Below are 25,325 nucleotides of genomic sequence, written 5' to 3'. Positions count from 1 at the left end.
TTAAGCGATATCACACGAGCAGCGAGAGCAATCACATGAGTGCTGTTTGTCCCAAATGTGATTTTACACAACATTTCAGTAAATAAGAAGTTAATATTGTGTTATATTTTACAATATAACAAAATTATATATACAATTATATTATTGGGTATTATATATTATATACTATATCATTGTGTTATATACAATATAACACAGTATTGTCTGTTTTTTCTCTGTTTTGCCAACAAAAATATTACCTATAAAGCCATAGCAGAATTGTTGTTCATTTTGTTGTGTGTTTTGAATGAATCCACGTTTTAAATGAATGGTGTGAATCAATGATTCAGAAGCCCATTCATAAAGTGAGCCGTTTACTGAATTCCTGAATGAATCAGCTATTTGAACGAATTGAATGAAGGACATTTACCGCCACCTGCTGGCAGTTTTAGTTTCTTATTTAGAGTATTATTTCATTTTTTTTTTTTTTTAAGAGATTGTTCACCCCCAAAAAATTAATTATGTCATCATTTGCTCAAACCTGAGTGACTTACTTTCTTTTGTGGAACATACAAGAAGATATTTTGAAGACTGTTGGTAACAAAGCTGTTTTGGTTACCAACGACTTCTATTGCATGAATGAAAAAACTGAGATGTTCCTTAAATCATCTTCTTTTATGTTGGATAGTTTATGTTAGGCTGTTGTAGCCTAAACGAGTAATACATTTTATGTTGAATCAAATAAATTATTTCTTTCTTTTGGGGGTATTTTCACAGCCAAATGTAGTTTGTGATTAATTAGATTAATTAATCAACACATTATGTTATTCATTAGATTAAAAAATTTAATCGACTGACAGCCCTAATATATATATATATATATATATATATATATATATATATATATATATATACATCTTCGATTTCATTAGAATGAGTAAACGAAAGTGCTTTCCTTGACCTCTGTACTAAATTGTTTTTTCAGTAAGCTCTGTACATGGTCCTTGAGATGCCCTTTGATTTTACAACTGTAAGTTGATGTTTAAAAAGATAATTGGGACTTAATTCAAATTGATGATATATTAATATTTGCATTTCCTTATTTGCCAGTTTGATTTTCTCTAATACTAAAATGGTGGTGCCTGATTCTCATGGAAAATTTTGCTCTTGAAAGGTATCTTTTTCTCGCTTATGTTTTTCTCTGTCTAGCAGACTACAAATTACCATAATTTTTTTCACAGGAAACGTCCTCACTGTGTGCAGTGCTGGAAGAGCAGGAGACTGAGATCTGCATTAGGGTATGTTTTTTATATCTCATATAGGGGCACTTGGGAAAAAACAAAACCAAACAAACAAACAAACAAAAAAACAATCAAAACTTGATAATGCTTGCTACATCCCGACTAAAGCTCATGACTTTTGAGTATTATGTGTTATTGAATGTACAGTATTATTGAAGCTATTTCCAACACTTCATTCCACTTGTTTGTCCATCTCATTCAGGAGCCAAAGATAACAAAAGATCTCCACACTGCAGTTGAATGGCTGGAGAAAAACCTCTGTGTCTTCAGAGGTTTAGTGAAAGAGCTGAAGTTCCTCCAACTGACAGAGGAAGACCAGAAGAAAGCTCTTCTTCAGCTTTTACAGGCCGAAATGGCTGTATCAATTATTTATATTATAAAGTATCAATTATTATATTATATTATTATATTAATTCAAACAATTATCAAACAATTATCGGAGCACCACCTGAGTCTTCTCCTCCCATCCCATTTAGTGATCCTTTCTTTCCCGCGGTACTCATCACTGTTGTAGGTTGCCAAGTTAAGGAGAGAAATGGGTTTAAATTTGTACGTGACGATTGTGTAAGAAGGATGCGTTTCATACAAGATCTGGCAACTGGGCAACCTTGAAATTTGTTGACATGATTATTAATATAATGAGGTTTGAACTATACAAATTGCGAGAGTTTTACAGGAGGTGAATGTAGCCATAGCAAACATATAAAATACGCCTATGGGATTTTTTTTATAGAAAGTTTAAAAATACAGGAGAAATACAGGAAAATATTTAAACTGGATGATAGCGGGATAGAATGGTAAAATACGGGAGAATCCCGGGAAAAATGGGAGGGTTGACAGGTATGTATAAATTTACAGATTAAGGGGCCAAGGGAGCGAAATCTGACACGCTTTTTTTCATAGATGCTTGCAGAAAAAGGCTTACCAAAACAAAGTTACTGGGTTAACCTATTTCACATTTCCTTAGTTGGTAGATGCACCGGGGACCTGATTATAGCACCTGAACCCTGGAAAAGTCTGATTTTCATGATATGTCACCTTTAAAGGTGTTTCAGGGTGTTGGTCTTTTTGAAGGACTAGCAGGTTTATTCCTCAGACTCCTCACTAAAGAAGATAAACTACACCTGCCCAATAATTCTTCACAGTATGATGACATTCAGGGTAGTTGGAAAGCACCAACCCACCATGACAGTTTTCATCTTATTTAGGCTAGCAGCTGGCCCAGCAGATGCCTGTGAAACTGCCCACTGTGGCTAAAACTTACAGTAAGTAACATTAGATCGCCCTGGCAGATGCCCACTGGTTATATTATTTGACCTCAGAGTTAAAACTTGTTTTGCAGCTGCCATACAGCAATTGTCGCTACTAACATTACATTTATATTTCTATAAAAATACATTAAGTGAACTTATAATCAGCTGCTGGATGCCATTCTATGCACTTCTTGGCTAATATGATGGTGCCATCACAGTTGGTTCTTGACACTTGCTGGCGCTATTCAGCTAAACAGCTGCTTGTGTTGGCCAGGCAGTGTTTGCACTTACCCTTCTCAACCACTACGTGTACCACTGGTGTACTGGAACATAGTCACACAGAGCACCAGCTGACATTATCTTTTATTTACTACACCTGTATCGCATAGTATTAATTAAGACTTATTTTGTGACAAAGCTTAAGTACTAAACCACACAAGATTATTGAGTTTTCTTATTGTTTTTTTTTTCTCAGCCATCACAACGTAATTTAATGCAAACAGTGGCTATTTGGCTGTTGAATGGACAATGCATGAATCACATCTCAATTCTTTGGTCAGTTTTATTTGAGGAATGATGAGAGAAAAATAGGTCTACTGCATTCGGGAACTTCACAAGTATGAGATTCACCAGTTTTCATTAAAAAAAAAAGAAAAAAAAAGAATGTAGTGTAAAATGGCTTTTTGATTGTCAGAAACAACATTTTTGTGGCACTTTTTGCCGGTGTAGTTTAGCAGTTGTACAATTTAGATACATTCTTTGCTACTATGTCGATTCCTTCTTTATGACACCCAATAAGAAAAATACATAAACACATAATCTTCAAATGTTTGTTGAATCCTTTCAGGTTTGTATTATACGACAACTTAATCTTCATTTTTATTGAGCGACAGAACCACATCCGCATGTTCACTGGAGCTGGCGGAAGTGGGCGCGCGTCATTGGCTGTTGAGCTGCTCTTCAGCGCTGTGCTCGTGCGTTCATTCAAACGGCTGAGTTCAGGAGCGCAGGGAAAGGGCTGATCTGCTTCGAGCTCAAATTCATGATTCATCCGTCTGTTCGTGATTCTGTCAACTAAATATAAAGGTAAGAAACGATTAAAAGCGATCTTTTTATCCTTGGCCACCGCCAGCTGACAGCTTCGCCACAACCGAACTAACCCTGTAGCAACTGAAAAAAATAAGGCGGATGTTACGAGCTTATACAGATAACGTTACTTAAGCAAATGAACCTTTGCTCATTTTTAGCCAACAGTTGCCACTATTAAATATTACTAGAAAAAGCGTCTTGTAACGTGTCGCTAAAGCCAGGAAAGCCGTAATGTTTATTATGTTAGTTAGCACTGTGGCTACAGCAAACTGTTGACAAACTAATGTTATCGTATAGGGTTTTGTCACCTTGTAAAAAGGTTTAGACATTAATGTATTTTTAATAACAACGAGCTTTCGTAACCTGACCAACCCAATTCGTGTATTGAACTGAAATGACAATTCATGTACTGTCATTCTCCTTGTGTGTTGTTCAATAAAAACAAAGTCATGTGGATTTGGAATAGCATGAGGTTGAGTAAATGATGACATATTTTCATTTTTGGGTGACCTGTCCCTTCAGTAATCCATGTAAAAGCCATCATGTCATTAGATGACACATTGCCTGCCACAGTGAAAGTGCAGAAGTCTTTTAAGCTGCTGGAGTAAATCTCTTTCGACTGTGTCCTGCTGGTCTGATGCAAGACCGTCTCACTGAATGCCAGATTAGTAGCTCTGATAATCTCATAATAATGTTACGTCTGAGATCTTTGAGCGGTGCGGTTGGTTTTGAAGCTTATCCGTTCGTCACCTTAGGACTGATAGTGATCTTATACACTGCACATTCAAAACCATGAATATGAAAACTATAGTTACAGTACGTAAGAATTCTCGTCATCATGCTGTTCCAAACCCATAATACTTTCTTTTTCTTCTGTGGCACAGAAAAGGAGATGTTTAGCACAATGTCAAAGTTGCTTTTTCCTGATACAATAAAATTATAGGGGATATGTACTTAAAATATTATCAAAATGATCATGTTGCCAGTGATTTCCCAATTTGACTAAAATGTTTTATTATATTACTATTGTAATATCACAGAAAAAAAATCTAGTATTTTAGAGAAAAAATTATAATAATTGCATTTTACTTTACTACAACAACGACAACAAAAAAATACAATGCTAATATTTATGGCTGTCTTGATTTTTTTTTCATTCTTTTTTATTTTTAGGGGTGAATCACAGGGATCCTTTAAATCTTAAATCAACAGCTGGTTTATAAGCACTTTTCATTCATCTTTAGTTTCTCTATCATTCTTGGTGTGAACGGGCCTTAACATTTGTCTTCTCACAGACATGAGGAGACAGGAGTGAGGTATCTGTTCTCCGCCGGAGCGTGAGGTTGGGCAGAGGATGCTGGAGGAGGGTGATGGAGAGTTGGAGGGGATCGGAGAAGGAGGAGATGGGGGGCTTCAAGCAGAGGTGGAGAGGCTGGCGGCAGAACTCCAGGAAGCCAATGAGGAGAAGTTACAGGCTGCATGGTACGGCCTGGCCATTCTGGAGGAGAGTGCTGCGCTGAAGATCAAACACAGCCAGCTGGAGGAAGAACATGAAGCCCTGAAGATGGAAGTGCAACAGCTCAGAGAGGTCAGTCAATAAAAGCCAGAGATGAAAAAGAAGAAAAAGAGGGGTAGAAGCTTAAATTAAAGTTTTGAGGAATAGCTGCATGAAATAAGCTACTTTTTTTCCAAAGAGCGATTCATAAAATGGTTTACTGTTGTAGAATTTGTAATTTAAATGATTTGTTATGACATAAGTAAGAGTATTTGTTGTCTAAATGTCTCTTGAACTTCTTTGGTTTCTTGCACACGACAGCCAATAATTCACCACACAAAACATTTGTGGTCAGCACAAATCATGTTTATCATTAAGGCAAGTGAACCTGTATCAAATGTTATCTGGGTCATATTTCCTATTACCTTGAGTAGTTTTGAAAAACATCATTTGAGAATGGGGCATATCACAACCTGTCCAAGTTGGTAGTATGTGTTTCTCTGCTTTATCCACGGTGACTATCAGAACAGACCTGCAACCAAATTTGCATGCCTTTTTTCCATACAGAGATTTTGTCCATATAACAATCAAGCATTGAGAAGGCACGTCTTTTAGCTGTTACACAGTCAGCTTGGGGATATGTTTCATGCCCTTCTTCTGAAGCATTGTCTTCCCTGTGTGATTCATATCCTTGTAGTCTTACAGATGGATAGTTTGCATACTCAAATGTTTTGTCTGGACAGTAGTGCACTTTACTCTCTGTGTTTTCCCTGTCTGTCAGTGTCGTGTACAATTTGTCATTTCATTTTAGGTTGAACACTCAATTTGGTTATGGTGGCCTTGCCTAATAGCTAAATTTGCAAGAGGTTTTCCCTGCAGATCTTATGTAACAACACTTGATATTTAAATGAAATGTTAATTACATAACATGGACACTTCTTTGGGACCCAGGGGAATAACCAAAATTAGTTGGATGTTTATATCCCTCTGCTTGACAGATGCAGGCACATGATGGCAAAAAAGAAAATGGATTAGTTTGATGGTTCATTAACCCAACAAAAAGCTTGATCTAGTTGTCTGTATGTAAGTATTTTGATAATATTTAATTGTTGGGCTGAAATAATAAATAAATTAATATCTTTGTTCCACGTCCTTGTCCTTGTGAAATATTAGCAATGCAAAGACTTTGCAGATTGTCACTTCTCCATAAAATAACAACAACAACTTTTCTTTTGCCATTTTGGTTAGTGTTTGAAACTAATTCTTTATATTTTTTTGAGAATAAGGGGCTCTCTTTTAAAACATTGCTGTTTTGTTTGGACATTAGGACAGTTTTAATAGAGCACTGTTCAGCCAGATCAGTCTATGTTGTAAAAGTAGAAGTACAAATAGGCTGTAAGCCTGGCATGCACAGGCTTTTTTAGCTCTCTTTGTTATCCGATTTATTACATAAATCTGTGCCCCAAAATCCATGCTTTAAGTCTTTTGCAATAATTCAAAATTGGCAACACATTGAGGGCATTATATGTGCACGTATTATTGGTTTGCCAACTTCAGCTAATATGTCACTCATTTTTTTTATTTGTTTTTTTTATGTGAAGTTCACATGAGGCACATTGTGGACCCACCCCTCTGGTATGAAGATTAGGCTCATGTATTTCTCTCTGTGTGTCTGATTAGTAGAGCATGAAATTGGCAAAGTAGGTGAATGTGGTAGAGTGAGATGACTGGAGTGCACAGATCTGGGTCTAGTGCGCTAGAAAAAAACATGTGACAGTTGTTACATCCTAGAGTTGTACACATTGATTGCATCATCATTCCATGTTTAGTTCTTCTACTAATAAATATTTCTGTTGAATGAAGAAATCTTTTCTCTGAAATGGTTCACCCACAAAGAAACATGTACTGCATCCATATATATATATTTTTTCAAACCAATATTTTTTTTTTTTGTAATCCTCGTACATAAAAATCATTGTTTAGATTTGAGAGCTCTTGGGATTAGCGGTCACGATTAGATTAGTTTTTAAAGTTAACTAAACCTAAAACTAATGAAAAATGTTAACTGATTGAAAATAAAATATAAAAGAAACTTATTTATTTCAGCTAGCTGCCAAGGCAGCATTTCATATATATTATATAAACTATAATAAAAAATTATAAAAAACACACGTTACTAAAACTTTAACTGAAAAATGAAAATGGTAAATCTGAAATTAAAATATGAATAAAGGCTATAATATCGCTCCTAATGATACTAGTGCGACACTGATTTGTGTTGAGTTACAGTAAATTTTTGGTTCTTGTTTCTCGCACAAAGCCATCACATGGCTTCAGAACCATAACCATGGCTTCAGAACCTCCTTTTGTGCATTACGTTGGCATCATACTTCACCTTCAGGTTTTGTTGTATGGAATAGAGCTTCTGAGATATTCTAACAGCTCCTTTTGTGTTTCACGCAAGGAAGTCATTTTTAGGGATGTGAGGAAAAGCAAATCTTCATTTTTTGGATGAACTGGTCTTTTAAAAAGCATGTCCTTCTTTTACATGTACTGAACAGAAGTATAAATTCCCCTGAGGTATAAATTCTCCCTCTTCAGTCTGCCTTTCTTCATTAATTATAGAGTAGCATAAGCATGGTTTTCCCACATATTCTCACACGACACAAATTATAATGTTCAGAGAAAAGAGTGTGGCAATGTTAATGACAACCTGGCCAGTGTTGATTCATCTTGTAACAGTTGAGTTCAGTGTGAGCAAATCTGGTGTACGTTTGTTACCATTTGTGCTACAGTGGCCGGTAACGCTTTATTTTAAGGTTACATGTATTTACTATTATAATAACAATAAATTATGCATAATTACATGCAAGCAACCCAAAGCCAAACCCTAACCCTAACCATATAGTAAGTATACGTAGTTAATATTTTTCAGTACTTTAAATGTATAATTACACTGTAACAAGGACACCTTAAAATAAAGTGTAACCCAGCGGCCTTAGCATGAACTAAACACATTGTATTTACACCCTCTGGTTGCTAGTAAAGCTGGAATGTAATGTACAGTCATGGGTAAAGTATAGATTTTCGCTTCGCTAGCTCTCAGTACAGTTGCCGTTGTGTATTGTCTATGCGAGTAAACAAATTACTCAAAATAATTAAAGACTGACAATTTAACGTTCAACAGCTCTCATTTGAAGAATTTCAGAAATTCGTACTGAGGGGCTGTAAATTGTGGCAGCATTGCTTGTTCATTTAGCCAGACAACTAAATTGTTTTGTTTCTTCTTGGCCAAACCTCTGCTAGTGTAACTCACTGTCTTGGCTGCGATGGAGATGAGTGTTTGATTGATGTATGTGTATATGTTTACAGGCTCTAACAGACTCTGTGAGCGGCCATAAGCGTGCAGCCGCAGATGGGGAAAGTCGAGTAGATAGGCTCCTGCAGGAGTCAGCCACTAAAGAGGCAGCCATGGAGATTCACATGGACGAGTTGCAGGCGGAGCTTAAACAGGCCCGTGTCATGCTGGCCAACACCTCGGCTGAAAACGAGCGACTGGCCGGCCTCTCCACCCAGCTGAAGAAGGTACATACACCACCATCAAACCACAAGACCAATGAACACCTTACTGCCTTTCTTATGTGAGCTGTTCAATGAGATTCATTTAAAAAAAAAAAAAAAAAAAGCAATATTAATGTGTAACAGAAAATGAAATGTTCTAAGCTGAAATAACATTCACTCTTCTGGTTCGCTTGCTGATCAAAGTAAATGTGGAAATAAGACTGCTTGTTTTAATGAGCTCTGATCATGTGACAAAACCAGGTTGAGTTTCAATGTCAGCCTGAAGAGAAGAGAGGCCATTGTGAACTACTTATTGAACTATTGTACTGGACAAAACAAATAATTTCTACTTTACTTAAAAGTTCTTTAATAATAAAATCTTCTTTGCCCTCTAATGAGAGATGGTTAATTCCAATTCTAAATCGGCTTGCAGTCTCTGCAAAAATATAGTGCATGTGTCATGCCAAGTTTGATGTCTGTGGCTGCTTTCATTCAGTTTAATTGTATGAGAAAATGCACCTGGGACTGCTGAACTTCACCTTTTGTATTTCAAAGTAAGATCTGGAATGAGATGTAAAATGTAGATCATGACACAGTATTATTAATTTTGTGTGAACTGTCCTTTTAGAGAATTTGCATTAAATGAAATAAACACTAAAGCTGCAGCATTTTATAAAGCTTCCACCATGTTATTGTAATTGTGCAGATCTAATTTCTCTTCAGTTTATTTTTATTTTAACAGACTTCCTCTGTCTGACTACTCCTGCTGACTCTAGGAGTGTGAGTGCTTGGAGGTGGAGAAGAACCGAATAAGAGAGGAGATGAAGGAGTACAAGACTCGAGAGGTGCAGCAGCTTCAGGATAACAGTGAGCTGGAGGAAGAGAACATCTCCCTGCAGAAACAAGTCTCAGTGCTTAAGGAGAACCAGGTGCGTGAGAATGCAGATCTCATATTTAAGTGTTGTTTGTGGTGTTGTGTTCTGTATTTATTGAATATCCAACTTTTTCCATAAATATTTCTTATTGACCCTCTGATGCAATTCAACATGTAACTTTAATCACTTTCTTGTAGTGCTTGCTGGACTTAAGTCATTGCTTGTGGATTGTGGTTTGCTGGAGATGCTTTGTGACTTTGAATGTGTTTTTTGCAGCTGCTGTTATGGCAGTACAAACACTTCTGTTGTAGTGCTTCAGTCTCAGCTGATTTTTAACAAAGACTTCCTTCTGAGGAACTGCACACAAGAACGGTTTTATTCACATCCCACATGAATATTCACAGACACTCAGAGGCTGGAACACCTTCCCTGTTGGACTAAAAACCGGTTTGCTCAGGGTGAATTCAGATAAATATACAAATAAGTCAAGCTGAAATGTCCTTGACTTCAATAACTAGACTAGTTATAGTCCATTAACTCAAGACTGTGTGTCATGATGCCACTAATTCTGCCATCAATTCTGATCATATGCAAAGGTTTGGGATTGACACTGCACTGTGACACTGTGTGAATGCTAACACTTGAACCTGTTTGGTGTTAAAGGAATAGTTCAGCCAAAAATGACAATGAGCTGAAATTTTAATCACCCTCATGCCACCCAAGATGTACTGTCGATGTTTCTTCATTGAAACAGATTTGGAGAAATTTAGCATTACTTCACTTTCTCACCAATGGATCGTCTGCAATGAATGCGTGCCTTCAGAATAAGAGTCCAAAAAAAGAAGAAAAATCTACAAGTTTGTTTCAAAGAAGAAACAAACTCATCAAGCTCTTAGATGATCTGAGGGTGTGAATTATTCTTTTAAAGTGGTTTGGAGATACTTTGATATTAATGCTCCCAAAATGCATGGCCTTGAACTAATTATTCAGTTTGGTTGTTTATACACTGTGATATTAATATAAATGTGGATGTCATTTCCTGGGTGAATTCAGAGAGTGGTGCAATAGTCCAGCAATGGCTGTGATGTCATGAAGTGGATACAGATCTGGGTTTGTTTACTGTAATTTGTCATCTGTGTTCATAGAAATGGGATCAGTCAATATTATGGTTATTGTTTTTATATTACTGTGGTCATTAGTTATATGATGCCAGATCAGTAAAGGCAGGCTAATCTAGTCTAACAAGTTAGTACTGTGCTGGTATGTTTTAAGGGAAGGGAGCTAGTGAGCTACATCAGGTGTAGACAAGTGGAAAGTTTCAATGTATGACTTCTAGTAACCCTAGTCAAGTTGTTTGTTTGTCTTTTCATTAGGGTTTTTGTTGTTTACTAAAACTTAAAATTGTTTTCAGAAACTGAAATTGAAAAAATATTAAAAATAGAAATATTAGAAGAAAAAATATTTAGTTAATCATCATGGTAACAGTTTTTCAAGTTAAAGTGCTAAAATTACTAAAACAAAACTGAATAAACTTTAAATTGAATATATATAAACTAATAAAAATGACAAATGCACAATGATAAAACATTTACATTTGTGTCCACAGGTGGAGTTTGAGTCAGTGAAGTTGGAGTTGACCCATAAAGATGAGGAGCTGGAACTGATGAGGGCGCAGCTAGAAGAGGCCGGGCATTTGAGGGAGATCGCAGAGCGTCAGATGGACGAGGCACTCGAGGCCCTGAAAGATGAGAGGGAGCAGAAGAACAGCCTGAGACGAGAGCTCACCACACTTACCCTCAACCCCTTTGACTCTTTTGGCCACTTACAGCTACAGCTGGATGACAACCAGGATGGAGAGGAGGAGATGGACAGTGGGTATAATAACTCCAAAGGGATGGAGAGAAACAGGTGCTCCACACCCAGAAACAGCGACGTGTTCCTCAGACCTCAGGGGCCTGGGCTGGTGGCTGATCTCCTGAGTGAGCTGCACCTGTCAGACAGCCAAAAGCTCAAGCAGCAGCTGCTGCAGGTGAGGAAACCTGTTCACATCCTACATGCTCCTCACTTACTGCATGAGCTGTTGCAGCATTTTCATATCAAAGCTTCATTACTGGAGACTTTCTGAGAATTATTTGTCTTGTGTTTTTATGTTTTCCTTACTGACCTTGTTTTGCATACACTGACATACAAATTTAATTTATCTGGGTATCTGAAGCATGTCTTTCTTATTTAGACACTAGATCTGCACAATGTTGCATTGCAAATTCTACAGTCAGCCACCATGGCCAACCTGTAATATAGCATGAATCAGTACTTTTACAATGAATTTGGAACAGTTAACTGATGTTGTTAGGAGCAGAGACCCTAAAACCTCCTTAGTTGTTCTAAAATTACCATAAATCATGACATATATATATATATATATATATATATATATATATATATATATATATATATATAAAACCAATATCTCATACGACATTGGTTTCATTATTCTTGAGAATGTTTATAAATCAGGGGAGCAAATGAGGTTCAGATTGGCTGATGTCAATCTCTTCAGATCTAATCTCCGAATATTAAAAGATTCAAACCCTGTGATGTAAATGCCTGTAAAATGGTCATGTGGGGTTTCTTATTTTTAACTTTGCAATTTCATGCATGAAACCATCATCTGACATGAATACTACTTCCTGTTTCATACCACTTCCTGCTCAGATGTACTGTACCATCAAGTTAGTTACTAAGAAACAAGTGTTTTTCACCCACCCAGATAGTCCAGTTTTCTTTTTTATTATTAAAATGTATAATCAATGATTATATTGATTATAATGATTATTTTTAAGTTATGTTTTGACTTTTCTGCCCTTGTTGTATGGGAAAGTTAGGAGAGGGGGAATGGGAGTGGGGAAAAGATACTGGTTTACTCAAAGTGCTGTGATTCTCATAATTTGAAACTTTTACTAAAACCTTAAAAAATTGTGAATTAAATTTAAAGCCCTTTAATTAGCATAAGACATTCTAAAGTGATCCTTCCTTAAAAGTTTTAGTGTCTTTAGTAAGTTTCTTTTGAGTGTTGTTGTTTATCCAAAACGCTTGGATTGAATTAGTCAATCTGAATAAATCTCCATGATACTTTTTTTCGAGAGCCCATATTGTTTGTGTATCCATGTCCAGGTGGAGGGTGAGAAAGCCACACTGAGCAGCACTGTGCATGACCTCCAGCAGCAATTATCCAAGTCTGAAGATGCTCTCAGTGAGCAACAGGTGAAGATCCAACAGCTGACCCAACATTTGGAGACCCTTCAGAGTACTGCCTCGAAAAGGCCTGCTGAACGAGAGAATGGAATGAGCCCGTCTCCCAGGCCTCTTCAGAAACAAGAAGCCGAAAATGACATCAGCTACTACGAAGTGGATGCAAAAAGCACAGAGGTACTAGAGTGCCGCATACAAGCGGCAAATGAGGAGCTTGTGCATCTGCATAAGGAGCTGAAAGAGGTTGGCAAACGCTCCAAAGCCCTGGAGGAGCGCTACAAGCAGGAGAAAGAACGCTGGAGGGGTGAGGCACAGGAACTCGCTGATAAAATACGACAGTGTATCGCTGCTAACCGACAGGATCAAGAGCGAATTGGACAGTTAGAACGGGAAATTGGTGCCACACGGCAGGTCGCCACTGACTCTGAAGGCTACCTCAGTGCTGCGCAGGAGGAGCTTCTGGCCTTCTCTGAGGAGCTGGCCAACCTTTACCATCATGTGTGTGTTTGTAACAACCTCACGCCCAGTCGCGTTACACTGGATTACTATCGTGAAGGAGCACAAGCGGGGAGAACACACAAACATTCACAGCCGCACCACTATCGCAGATCCCTCCACAGACACAGGCGGTCGGGTGAAGTGTTGGACCTGGGCAGTGGAGGAAGCGGAGATGCATCATCTAGCTGCGGAAGTTGTCCAGGGTCTCCTACACTAGACTTCAGGGACCCAACCAATGTGCGCAATCTGGTAGCTGTCATACGATGCCAGATTAAACATTTAAAGGTATGTCTTATGTCATTTCTTGTTCACTTTTTATTTGTTTTCCCATTTCACTTTAATTGTGACAGCCTTAGCTTTTGTTTTAATTGCTGCCTTATCTTAGATTTGGTGGGCTTTTTTGGTTTGTCTTCATGGCATTTCTGCTCAAGTACATAATTGTTTATTGTAGTTAGAGGGCCCTATGAAATGCATTTTATTTTTTTTAACAAATTCATTTTAATTTTTTTGGTATTTCCTAATTCCAGATACCATTTTTGCCATTTTATTTTTTCTGGACTCCAAATGGTTAAATTAAATTTTATCAATCAAAAAACATGTCTAATTAATTGAAATCATGAAACTTACAAAATGTAACTGCAAAAGTTTCTTCAAGTTAAACCATACTTTTTTTTTTTTTTGATGAGTTGTTTTAAAGACCTTTAAGTTTCTCTGTTTATATGATGATGATAGATTTTCTCAAAAGAAACCTCATGAAGTGACTCTCAGAGCAGTATTAGAATTTATGTTCATGTTCAGGCATAGGCTGAAATCGGTGCAAGCATCAAGCTCACTTCATTATGTGTGTAGTAAACGAAACTGTTTGTCTGCGCCATTCATTCAGTCACACAGAACATGCAGGATTTGTATTTAAATATCGTAGTATTTTGTGGCTTGATAATCAATTAGTGCTGGGCGGTATACCGGTTTACACCGAAAACCGGTGTATATTTTCGTTACGATATTTATATTTAATATAACGCCATACCGATGTATTTAATTACTCAACGTTCGGAACGTTATGCTGCGCCGCGGCCGCGGGACACTTTTTCAGACGGACCCTTTACAATGTTGCACTTCTAAGCAGCGAGAGCGGTAAACACAGTAGTGCTCTGGTGTTACCAGGGCAAAGAGTATAGAAGCCCAAGAGGCGAAACTCTGTTGTGTTATGGGTAACAGTCTGTAGATGGCGCTGCGGAGGCGCGGCCGCCATTATGGACTGAAAGCTGCTGAAATCATCATATGATCAGTTCCTTTCAATCAGTTCAAATGATCAGTTCTTCCAATCAGTTATTGTTCATTTTTAGAAATCTATACAAAACTTGAACTGATATTTATTGTTTGTTTGTTCAAATCTCTACCAGTGTAGAGGTTTTGCTGTTCGTTTTTAGAAATCTATACAAAACTTGAACTGGCTAGTAGTACATTAGTTTCCGAAAGATGGTCAGAGTTCTTTTTTGTTCATGTGTTTATTTGCTAGATTATACACCTTTTTGACTAATGCTTCCATTCTATGTCAATGCCACTTCTCTCACAAAAAGAAAAAAACTTCTCAAACAAACTTCTCATACACAAATGCACACACAATAGATGGTGGTGTCTGATTAATTACTGAGATCTTATGGCACCACTTCCATTTTAGTACTGTTTATAGTTCATGTGTGCACTTGCTAGATTGCACATCTTTTTTTGTACCTTTCCGTCTGTAATAGGACATTCACAGATTGTTTTTGTTCTTGCCATTGAAACGTTCACTGTGTGCACTTTCACTGAAGATGTTGAAAAACAAGTTGTTAATATTTTTGTGAAATTCTATATAAAAGATGAACTGTCTTTAGAAATGCTCATTTATAATTTTATTTATTTATTTTTCCAAATCATATATATGGTGATGTTCACTAATGTCAAAATCAACATTTGAATAAATCTTATTACTGTTTGTCTGCCTATATATATTATTTCATGAATTTCTGTTATTCATATAACAAGGAAAATGCATAATAGAACATAAATATTGATAGATTAAAGGTTTGCAGTAATTTTATAATTGTATCTTTGCAAACCGTAAGTGGTAGGCTAATGAAGCCGATTCGGTGGGGGACATACGAAAAAGTACTATAGTACTTTTAGTATTTTGGGACAAAATATTATAGTAATCTTATAGGAATACTAGGCCTATAGTAATTTGGGACATACTACAGAAGTACGATAAGACTACTATAGAAATACTATAACAGCTTAAAAAATATTATAGAGGTATTACAGAACATCACAGACGTATGTTATGTTCTGTAATACCTGTATAATATCCTAGAGCCACTATAGTATTTCTATAGTAGTCTTATAGTACTTCTATAGTAATATTTTGTCACAAAATACTATTTTCCTAAGGGTAATTAGGCCATGCATAACCGACACATAGACGTATATTTTCTGTCATTTAACGTCGGTCATCCTCATTAATGTATTTTAAATTGTTTTCATATTTAGATATGACGGCCAGAAAAAAATTAAGTTATGTTAAGTTTTTGTTATGTTTAGTTTTTCAGTGCCATTGACTCCCATTATTTCTCGGCGTTTTGCTTCAGTTTTCAGTCCATAATGGCGGCCGCGCCGTCACGTCATGGGGGCAACTGTTGCTATGGAGCGTTCTATTGAGTTTCGCCTCTTGGCTTCTATACTCTTTGACCAGGGGGGAAGGAAGGCGACCGGAAGTTGAAGTCGGCCGTGTGCCGCCATCTTGTAGCAGAACTTCACTTGCGTTAGCATCCCATTGACTCCCATTCATTTTGGCGTCACTTTGACAGCGAATAACTTTACATCTGAGGCGTTTAAAGACTCCATTTGTCCATTATTTATTTCTAAAGATACACGACAATATATAAAGGGCTCCATTACCTTCTATGTTACATTATGGCCCCGTAGAAACAGTTTTTGTAAAAATAGGCTAACGATTGCGTCATAACCACTCGACTCTCTGTCGCACAGTAGAGAAATTACCGTATGGACAGGAGGAGAAGCTCGCAGGCAATCGGGGAGACGTCAAGAGATATGACGTACTGGCGTTACATTTTAAAATACTAACAAAATAATTAATCAGAACACTTACTCCTGCTCACTCACGCCAAAGAACTCCCCGCTCAAACTCGCCGTCTCTGCAAGATTAACGATGGCAGTTTGCACGCACAGCTACTAGAAGGTTTACATCTGTCAGACAGGTTGCTGACGTCATTAAGCTTAGTTTGAGTCTGCGCGTCAGAAACGGAAGTGCTAAAAATAGCTAAAAACGGGCTTCACTTGTCTCAATTGAGTTCCAATGGGGTCGCTGTGTCCATTTCTTTTACTGTCTATGGGTGTTACGTGGTTCCCAAAGGGGGGGGTCGCGGGACCCCGGCGCAGGGGTCGCGAGATGATTTCTATAAAAAAAGTGGAAAAAATATATAGGCCCTATATATTTTTGTTGCAATTAATTTAACCCTTTCGCACGTACGATCACACCGGTGTGATCAGTCTAGACTGGTCCCTGGAGTGTATTATCACACCGGTCAGTGTATGACGTGAAATTCAAATGTGCTCTCGCGCGTTGGCTGGCGCTGAGCCAGAGACAGGCGCGCTCAGAGCTGTCATCAGAACTTTTCAGTGTTTTCAACCACATAATGTTTATTTTAGGTTTCAGACATATACGTACTAAAAAAAACAATACATTTAGAGTTTGTAAAATACACACTGATGTCAAAGGACGAGGCAATAATAATGAGCATTGAGAAGTTGAGTATTGTGCATTTTTCCTTACAGCTATTTATTAATAGTTATTTAATGATTTTAGTGGAACCGGAATTGGAACTGGAAAATTTCTAACGATTCCCGACCGTAACCATGGAAAAAAATCTAAGGTAGCTGTTTGGGGAAGTCGTGGCCTAATGGTTAGAGAGTTTGACTCCTAACCCTAAGGTTGTGAGTTCGAGTCTCGGGCCGGCAATACCACGACTGAGGTGCCCTTGAGCAAGACACCCAACCCCCAACTGCTCCTCGGGCGCCGCAGCATAAATAGCTGCCCACTGCTCCGGGTTTGTGTTCATGGTGTGTGTGTGTGTTCACTGCTGTGTGTGTGCACTTTGGATGGGTTTAATGCAGAGCACGGATTCTGAGTAAAATGGGTCACCATACTTTGCTGTATTACACGTCACTTTCACATGTGGCGATTTCGCTCGTAACTTCATGAAACATGAATATATCATATAAAACAACACGTCATTATTTGCATTCTCCCGATAAAAGAGCACAAATGTATCATAATCCATCGATCAGATCGAAAGATTTCTTTCATAACTTCATGAAACATCCATAGATCATGGAAGTCATCAGTATCATTTTAAAGCTTAGAAATTCAGCTTTCGAATGCATTCAACCATATTAATCAACCCCTAACCAGTGCTGCCTAATTCCTTTAAGTGTACCGCCAGCAGGCACCCCCTAGCGAAGAAAAAAATAATAAGCATATTTTTCAAAATATCTGCCTTAATAAACACAAAATAGGTGTCATTTGAAAGCTTGGAGTCTGACCTTTACAATGCATGTGGCCACTTTGATTAACTCCTAAGTAGTGCTGAGTTATTTGCAGATAAACAGAAAAATATGTTTTCATAATTTATGAAAAATGTTTTTGTACCATGTCCTCTAATATGTCAGAAATGTACAGCTCAGATAGTCATGTGTCATTTGCAAGGTCTCTTCGAGTAGAATAAAGCAAGTATAATCGTTTGGGGCTTTGACTAAACTTGAGTGAGGCATTACTTCAAATTCAAAACAACAATTTCAAAACTGTAAACCACAAAATTTAATTCACATACAGTACACATGTTGGGGAACATCACCAAAAAGGAATTGTTTCAACAAAATAGGCCTCAGGGTTAAATAAGGATAGCTGAACAAAGTTTTGGCTCATCGTTGGAACATTTCATGTAAGCCGTTAAGCAGCTTTTTTTTTTTTTTTTTTTTTTTTTTTTTTGGAGAGGTAACGCATGAAATATGAACGGATTAGACCAGGCTGCCTTAGGATGCCTGCCTGAATCTGTTTTAACAACAACATTCAGATTATAGCTGCACTTTTGCTTTGTCAACTCAAGAAAACAACATAATGTTGAAATCATAGCAATATCAGTATCTAAATCTGTTTTCTTTATTGGCATTTTTTACTTAATTTTCTGTTTTTATACTATGATCATGAATATTTTATAGGTATGTCATGCATTTTATAGTGTGTTGTAATTCACTTTGTCTAGCTGTGTAGTCACCATGTACTATATAAGTAAATTTTTACTTCTTTTTGAAACTTTTCCAGGCGGTGGTGGACCTGTGCAGGCAGCGTAACCTGTTGTCCTCTCCAGCAGCAGCAGGAGGGAGCACTGAATCAGACCGTGACACTGAAGCACTGATTGAGGAGGTGCTAAAACTGAAGTCCCTCCTGAGCACCAAGAGAGAGCAGATAGCCACACTCAGAACTGTCCTGAAGGCCAATAAACAGGTACAGATGTTAGATATTTATTTATTTATTTATTTATCCTTACTTTTGTTTTTTTTTTTGTTTTTGGAAATGTTGTTTTATGGGGTTTGTTGTTGATATAAAACACAACTAAGAATTTTTTTTTTTTTTAAATCACATTCGTACACACATAAATTATTCCAACCATTATAAAGAATGAAATACAGATGCATCTTCAAGTGCTAGAAGAGTTTAGAGTTTCATCCTACAGTAGGCACTGTTCAAAATGTGTGCAGACTTAATTTTAATTGCTCAATTTAAGTCGTCTGCCTGAGGGTAAAGGAATAAATAAATGTCTGGCCGGATGTGTGGGATCTCTAAGAATTGTTAAGCCTTTTTTTCTGTAAACGTGAGACATAAATGTCATCAATGGTGGACAGATCACAGCCTATAATATGTAACGCTTTGAATGCATACTAAATAATAGAAATGTAGCCTACTTAAAGGTCTAGTAAAATTAAAATTAATTTTTACATTTCAGTTCAATATATCAATATAGGAGCCAGTTTAAATATTTTAACAGGAAATGTACATTATCATTGACAAGGATGTCAGTAGGTTTCAGAGCAGATACAAAAGTGACCAACATTTTTGTTGAATCAAGCGAGAATCATTAATAACCATCGCTGATACTCTTTAAATGGCCAAATACAGGTTGACTAGGCCAAAAAAATGTTTAATAGTTGTGTGAAATGTACCATATTTTACACTGCTGTTTGGAGAATGTTCCTTATTCGAGCACATGGGTTCCAATGATGTTAATCAGATCATATGACTGCTTTACTGTTTTTTTTTTTTTTTTTTTTTTTTTTTTTTTTTTCTTTCTTTTTTTCTTCTCAGACGGCCGAGTTGGCTTTAACCAACCTGAAGACAAAGTACGAGACTGAGAAGAGTATGGTGACAGAGACTATGATGAAGCTGAGAAATGAACTGAAGGCCCTGAAGGAGGATGCAGCCACCTTCTCCTCCCTTCGCGTCATGTTCGCAAGCAGGTATGATGGGATTACACATGCGTCAAGTGCTTTATGTGCTCGCGGGCCATGGGAGTTTCTCAGGTCATTGTTCGTACAGCACATAACTCATTTCCAGTGAGTGATGTCAGGGGTTTTAAGGTTAAACTGGTTGTTTGTAAACTGATTTGATTTATGGACAGAGTGCAAATAAGTTCATGGGAGAAGTTGATACTCTCAGTTCCAGCTTTCCCTTGTCAACTGAGGAACAACCGATCAGTTTTAGTTATAATTTTTGCTGATGGGTACTCTTGGGCTATCTGATAATACATAAATCATCAGCTGACATGATGGAAGGATTTATAGAGACTTTTTAGTCACAGTACAACCCGCACTGTGGTGAAAGAGATGCAGGCAGTGTTTGTTTACATTTGTAGAAAGACATATGAGAGGAGTTTGGATAGAGAGTCGTAGAGATTAGACCGTCATGACCCTGTTTAAAAGCAAGCTAATAAGATTATAATCTCAAGGCCCGGTCTCTCACGAGCTCTCTGATCCCGTGTGCAGACGAGAGCAGCTCACTCAGAGCTCAAGTCATAGATCAAGTGTCAAGGGAACCGAGAGCAGTGGAAGCGAGGATTACGTTTTCAGTCAAGTAACTGTAAAAGGAAAAATCTAGACCTCCTTAAAACATTTATACAAACTCATATGGTATGCAACATTTCATCTAGAATAATTTAACCGAAGATAAATGCAAATTTTTTAGGATTTCAACCAACCACATAACTTTAATCTGTTTTCACAATTCTTTAATGATTTCAGTAAATATGATTTAAAATCAATATAAAGTTTATAGCAGCAGTTTTGATGTGCATGTTATTTATTGTCTTAAATTAAAGTGATAACATGTATGATTTGTGAAAAGTTTGGGGTCAGTAAGAATTCAGTATGAATTGGAAATAGAGTAAAAACAGTAATATTGTGAAATGTTATTACAATTTAAAATAATTAAAGAAAGTTTAATTTAGAAAAGTTTATTTAGCATTTATTTGAAATCGAAATCTTTTGTAACATTATACAACTTTAATACTGTCATTTTCATCAATTTAATGCATCCTTGCTAATTGGTTAAAAAAACTGAGCACAACTTTTAAATGGGATTGTGTATATATCAGCATCAGCCGTTTTAAAGAGACCACTAGTTAATTGGTAGTTTGGTTGCTGGCCAAAGTCCCACCACCAGACTATAAAGAAAAACAAAATAGACACAAAAACTGTATTTTAAAGACAAAATACAGTTGGTCTATTATGTCTGTATCACAAACACTGGCTAACAAGTTACAGGCCAAAGTTTCATATTAATGACTAACCCAAAGTATAGGCATTAGTAATAATGATGATTTCCTTTGCAAGTAATACTAGTTATCAGTGTTAACTGTGTATTGTTTTTTACTCAAACATTCAGAAGTGAAGCATTTTTTTGTTTGAACATCAAAGGCTTTCAGTCTGTTGTGTGTAGCGCTGTTATGAGGACAGCAAAGACTATTCTACACATTCTTGCATCAGTTTCTAATAAAAACTAAAGTGTTTTTTTAAGGGATGTTTATGCAAAAAGTAATCCCTTTTATTCTTTCGTTATTTCATTTTATATGTATCTCCATTCCTGTTTCCTGTATCCTTATCATTTTTACAGATGTGACCAGTACGTAACTCAGTTAGATGAGATGCAGAGACAGCTCGCCGCCGCTGAGGATGAGAAAAAGACGCTCAACTCTCTCCTCCGCATGGCCATTCAGCAGAAGCTGGCACTGACCCAGCGGCTGGAGGACCTGGAGGCCCCTCTGTCCCCTCTCAGTAACGGTGGCAGCCTGCGCCACTCCCGAACCAAGCATCTGTCCAAATCAGGCCGAGCACCGCGGAGCCCCATGAGAAGTAGTCCACGCTCCAGTCCGCTGCTAGTGCCTGTCGGCCCGCAGAACACGAGCAGCCACACGAGGGCGCTCTCACGCAGCCTTCACTGCAGCCCCGTAAGAGCGCCCTCCTCTTCTTCCTCATGCTCCTCTTTTTCTGCCTCAAACGAACCCGAGTCCTCTACGTCCACGCAGAGTTTAGCATCTGTTGGTCTTGTGCGTGACACTACTTTCGTTCGTAGTTACGGGTCAGGTTCGTCTCGCTCGTTAGACGACTCTTCTGGAGGGTTGGGACCGTTTGCTATCCAGTCACGACAGCCCAAAGTTAACGAAACGCAGGGAAATAGCCTGAAAGTGTCAGCCCCTCTGCGCAGTAACACGTTTATTAAAACACGTCGTGCATCTGCACCAGTGAGCAAAGTCTCTTCACATTCAGTTGAAACCCTTGATACACAATTAGGTAGAACTGATGGATCAGAGAGAAGACGTAAAGTTACAATGCAGGAGAATGATTTAAAACCTTCCAAAAAGTCTAATGCAGAACGTGCGTTTCTCAAAAAGCAGTCTAACATCTCTAAATCTCGATCTGATGAGGGAACTTCTTTTAGTCGTTTTGCATGTTCAAATACAGTGTCTACGACACAATCTAAATTTTTTCCTCGGGCAACATCGAGTGTAACCTCTAGCGATCAGTCCACTCCACACAGTCCATCAGATAAACACCAGAAATCGTCCTGCAGGACAATAGCATCCTCTAGGTTAGTGAGCCATTCAAATTCGTGTCATGATCTTGTTGAGGAAATTGTGTCTAATCCTAGTCGTGAGATTAAGGGGAAACAAGGTCAGCTCAGAAAACAGCAAAGAAGTGTTGATGCAGCGAAAAGGTCAACACAAACTTACACACGCCAGACGAAGTTCAGAGCCACATAACTGCTCAGTTGTTGACCATCACATAAGTAACACAATTTTACCACCAACTCTGATAAAGCAATTTTAAAAATACATTGCGAGGTTCAGAATTAATGTTTCTGCTCACTTGGTTGAGCATTTTATTAAAGCGCCATAAAAACACAAATTCTTTCTCGTGTTTCGTCTGTCACAGATTCTTTGCATCAGTTTTTTTTAATCATGTTACCATTTGCTGGTTTTAACAACGTCAAAAGTATAGGTTCAGTAAGATTAAAAAAAATTCTCACCAAGCTATGCTTGTTTTATCAAAAATACAGCAAAGACAGTAATATTATGACATATTTTTACAATTTGAAAACAGTTTTGTTCTTTATTTTATGTTAAAATGTAATATATTACTTTGATGGCAAAGCTGAATTTTCAGCATAATTACTCCATCTTCAGTGTCACATGATCACATGATATTCCGATTTGATTGGCTGATAGATTGGATATGAAAATTGTCAATGTTTAATTCATGGATGGTAAATGATGATTGGCAAAACTTAGATTTTATCTTAAAAAGATAAGAAATAACATTAAAACTAAAAATCAGTCTGCATGTTGCACCACACCATTATGATGTGAAGCAGGAAAATGGATATTCATTTTGAGATTTGGTAAAAATAATAGTTATTAAATTACTAGTGTTATTAAATATTTTTCTTTAAATGAGTGTTAGATGGCCAAGGTAAGAATTGTGGAAATGGTCAAAATTAAACATTCAATATCAACCAATATGGATCAACTAAAAAAAAATCTTCAATATCACTGATAAATGATGTGGTACTTTTACATAATGCAAAAAAAAAATGAAAAAAATTGAAAAACATACTTGTGGAAATTAACGTGAAATGGACGTTTATGACGCAAGATTGGTCTTTTTGTAATTTTGTATGTGTAATTGAGCTTGTATCAAACCCATGATGTTGTTTTAAGCTTTCCTCCATACTATTTCTCCGTGATAGTTTCCTTCATAATTGAAATCAGTCTGTTGTCATTGTTTCTTCTCTTATTTTCTCCCATCTCTAATATCAGCTCAGCATTGGCATTTGTATGAATGAACACTTTTGACTTACTGTGTCTCACTGTCTTTGCAGAGATGAAATCCTCCTTGTCTCCCTCTGTGCTCCAGTACACGTGGACCATGTTCATGCTTAGTTCATGAACACCCTTACCCTGCAGACCTGTCCCAGCATCCTCTCCTCACCTCATTGGATCTCTCGTCATGTCTCTCGTGTCTCTCCTTCCACCCTGTCTCTCGCCTGTTTTTTCATATGGTTGTCTTCCGTTTGTCTGGATCAAGTCGTTCAGCTTCAAGATACTGAAAGCTGAACACAGTCATTTCATACCATCAGATTTTTCCTTGTTCATGAACACATGTACCAAACCAAAAACCCTTGGAGATCAGTATTGCTTAGTCTAACTGACTGTGACTGACCTTTTCTTACACAAGCCATAGCTAAACGCACCTTGTTTTGGTTTTAGCCTTTAAAAACTGATTTTTTTTTTTTAGCTATCATGGAGGACGTTCCTCTGGTATAGCTGACCAGTTGAGCAGTTCTACTATTGGTTATTGACATATGACTTGTCCTGGACTTTAAAGACTGCTACAGTGAAGTAAAAAACAAAACAGACACATGCAACCAGTAAACAGAACAATCAACTATGCATAGATACAAAAAAACTTGCTGCTAATGAGCTCATGCAAAAAATAAATACATAAATACAATTAACACACTGCCAGTTTATTCTGCCTACAACACGGTTACCCAACAGCACTGTTAGACAAATGTGCTTTATTTTTAAACAGGGCGGTGGTAAACTTGTTATGGTTGTGTCAGGGCCGTCCTTAGCTGACACGGGGCCCGGTGTGAGTTAGGAAGTGGGGCCCCCCCTTGGTCTGTTTGTCGCGGGGCCCGGTGCGACCACACCAGCTGCACCCCCCCAAAGGACGGCCCTGGGTTGTGTTCATTTCAAAAGAAACACATTGATTGAGGGAAAAGTGTAATGGGATTTAAAATAGTGCCTTAATACTTTGATGTGTTGAGTGAAAATGTGTAGATAATCGGTTTAATATATTGTTTGAATTAAGTTGATGGTAAGTGTTAAGGTTGTTTTGAGACAAATTATGGACTTTTGTTTGTGCACGTATGTACAGATAATGTTACATTCCCGGCAATAGGCTTGTTTTGTGAAAAATAATAATTCCCTGTTCTTGTCAGAACCGTGTGTGTATTTGTAAGATGTTGTGTCGACCTGCCTGTCAACAGTTTCATCTCCGTATTTCATAATATTTCCACATCGAAACAAGCTTTCTGTTGTATTTTTATTGTTTTGTTAATCTTTTAAACTGATTTTCTTTTATATTCTATTATTCAGCCCTACAGAATGGTGATTTCCATGCAATATCAGATCTTGTTTGTGAATATGTAATGAAAAAAATAAAGATTTCAGTGTTCGAGTATTTGTTGTATTATGTTTGCCTTATTGAGGATGACTTGAAATGTCAAGCAGTTATTTAAAATGGTAGCAATTTTGTTAGTTTTTACGTTTTAGTTGTGTAGTTATTTTAGTATTTAAACTAAATGAAAATGAGAAAGCCTTTGGAACTAGCTGATTTTGTTTATTTT

General features: G+C 37.3%; 1 protein-coding gene across 1 annotated transcript; it reads left to right on the top strand.

Moving 5' to 3' along the window:
• Nucleotides 1-3,003: 3,003 nt before the first annotated feature.
• On the top strand, nt 3,004-25,159 carry LOC109070271 (protein bicaudal D homolog 2-like). Its single transcript, XM_042730074.1, has 11 exons — nt 3,004-3,150; nt 3,427-3,619; nt 4,918-5,210; nt 8,490-8,702; nt 9,455-9,607; nt 11,160-11,582; nt 12,728-13,588; nt 18,684-18,866; nt 19,725-19,876; nt 21,528-21,861; nt 23,793-25,159. Exons 3-11 carry the CDS (start codon nt 4,977-4,979, stop codon nt 23,796-23,798), a joined length of 2,559 nt encoding a protein of 852 aa, XP_042586008.1. The 5' UTR covers nt 3,004-3,150; nt 3,427-3,619; nt 4,918-4,976; the 3' UTR covers nt 23,799-25,159.
• The last annotated feature ends 166 nt before the right edge of the window (nt 25,160-25,325 follow it).

The sequence above is a fragment of the Cyprinus carpio genome, chromosome B8 (genome assembly GCF_018340385.1).
Source record: "Cyprinus carpio isolate SPL01 chromosome B8, ASM1834038v1, whole genome shotgun sequence".
NCBI lineage: Eukaryota > Metazoa > Chordata > Actinopteri > Cypriniformes > Cyprinidae > Cyprinus > Cyprinus carpio.
Note: the sequence above shows the minus strand (reverse complement) of the source record. Positions and strands in the feature narration are given on the sequence as shown.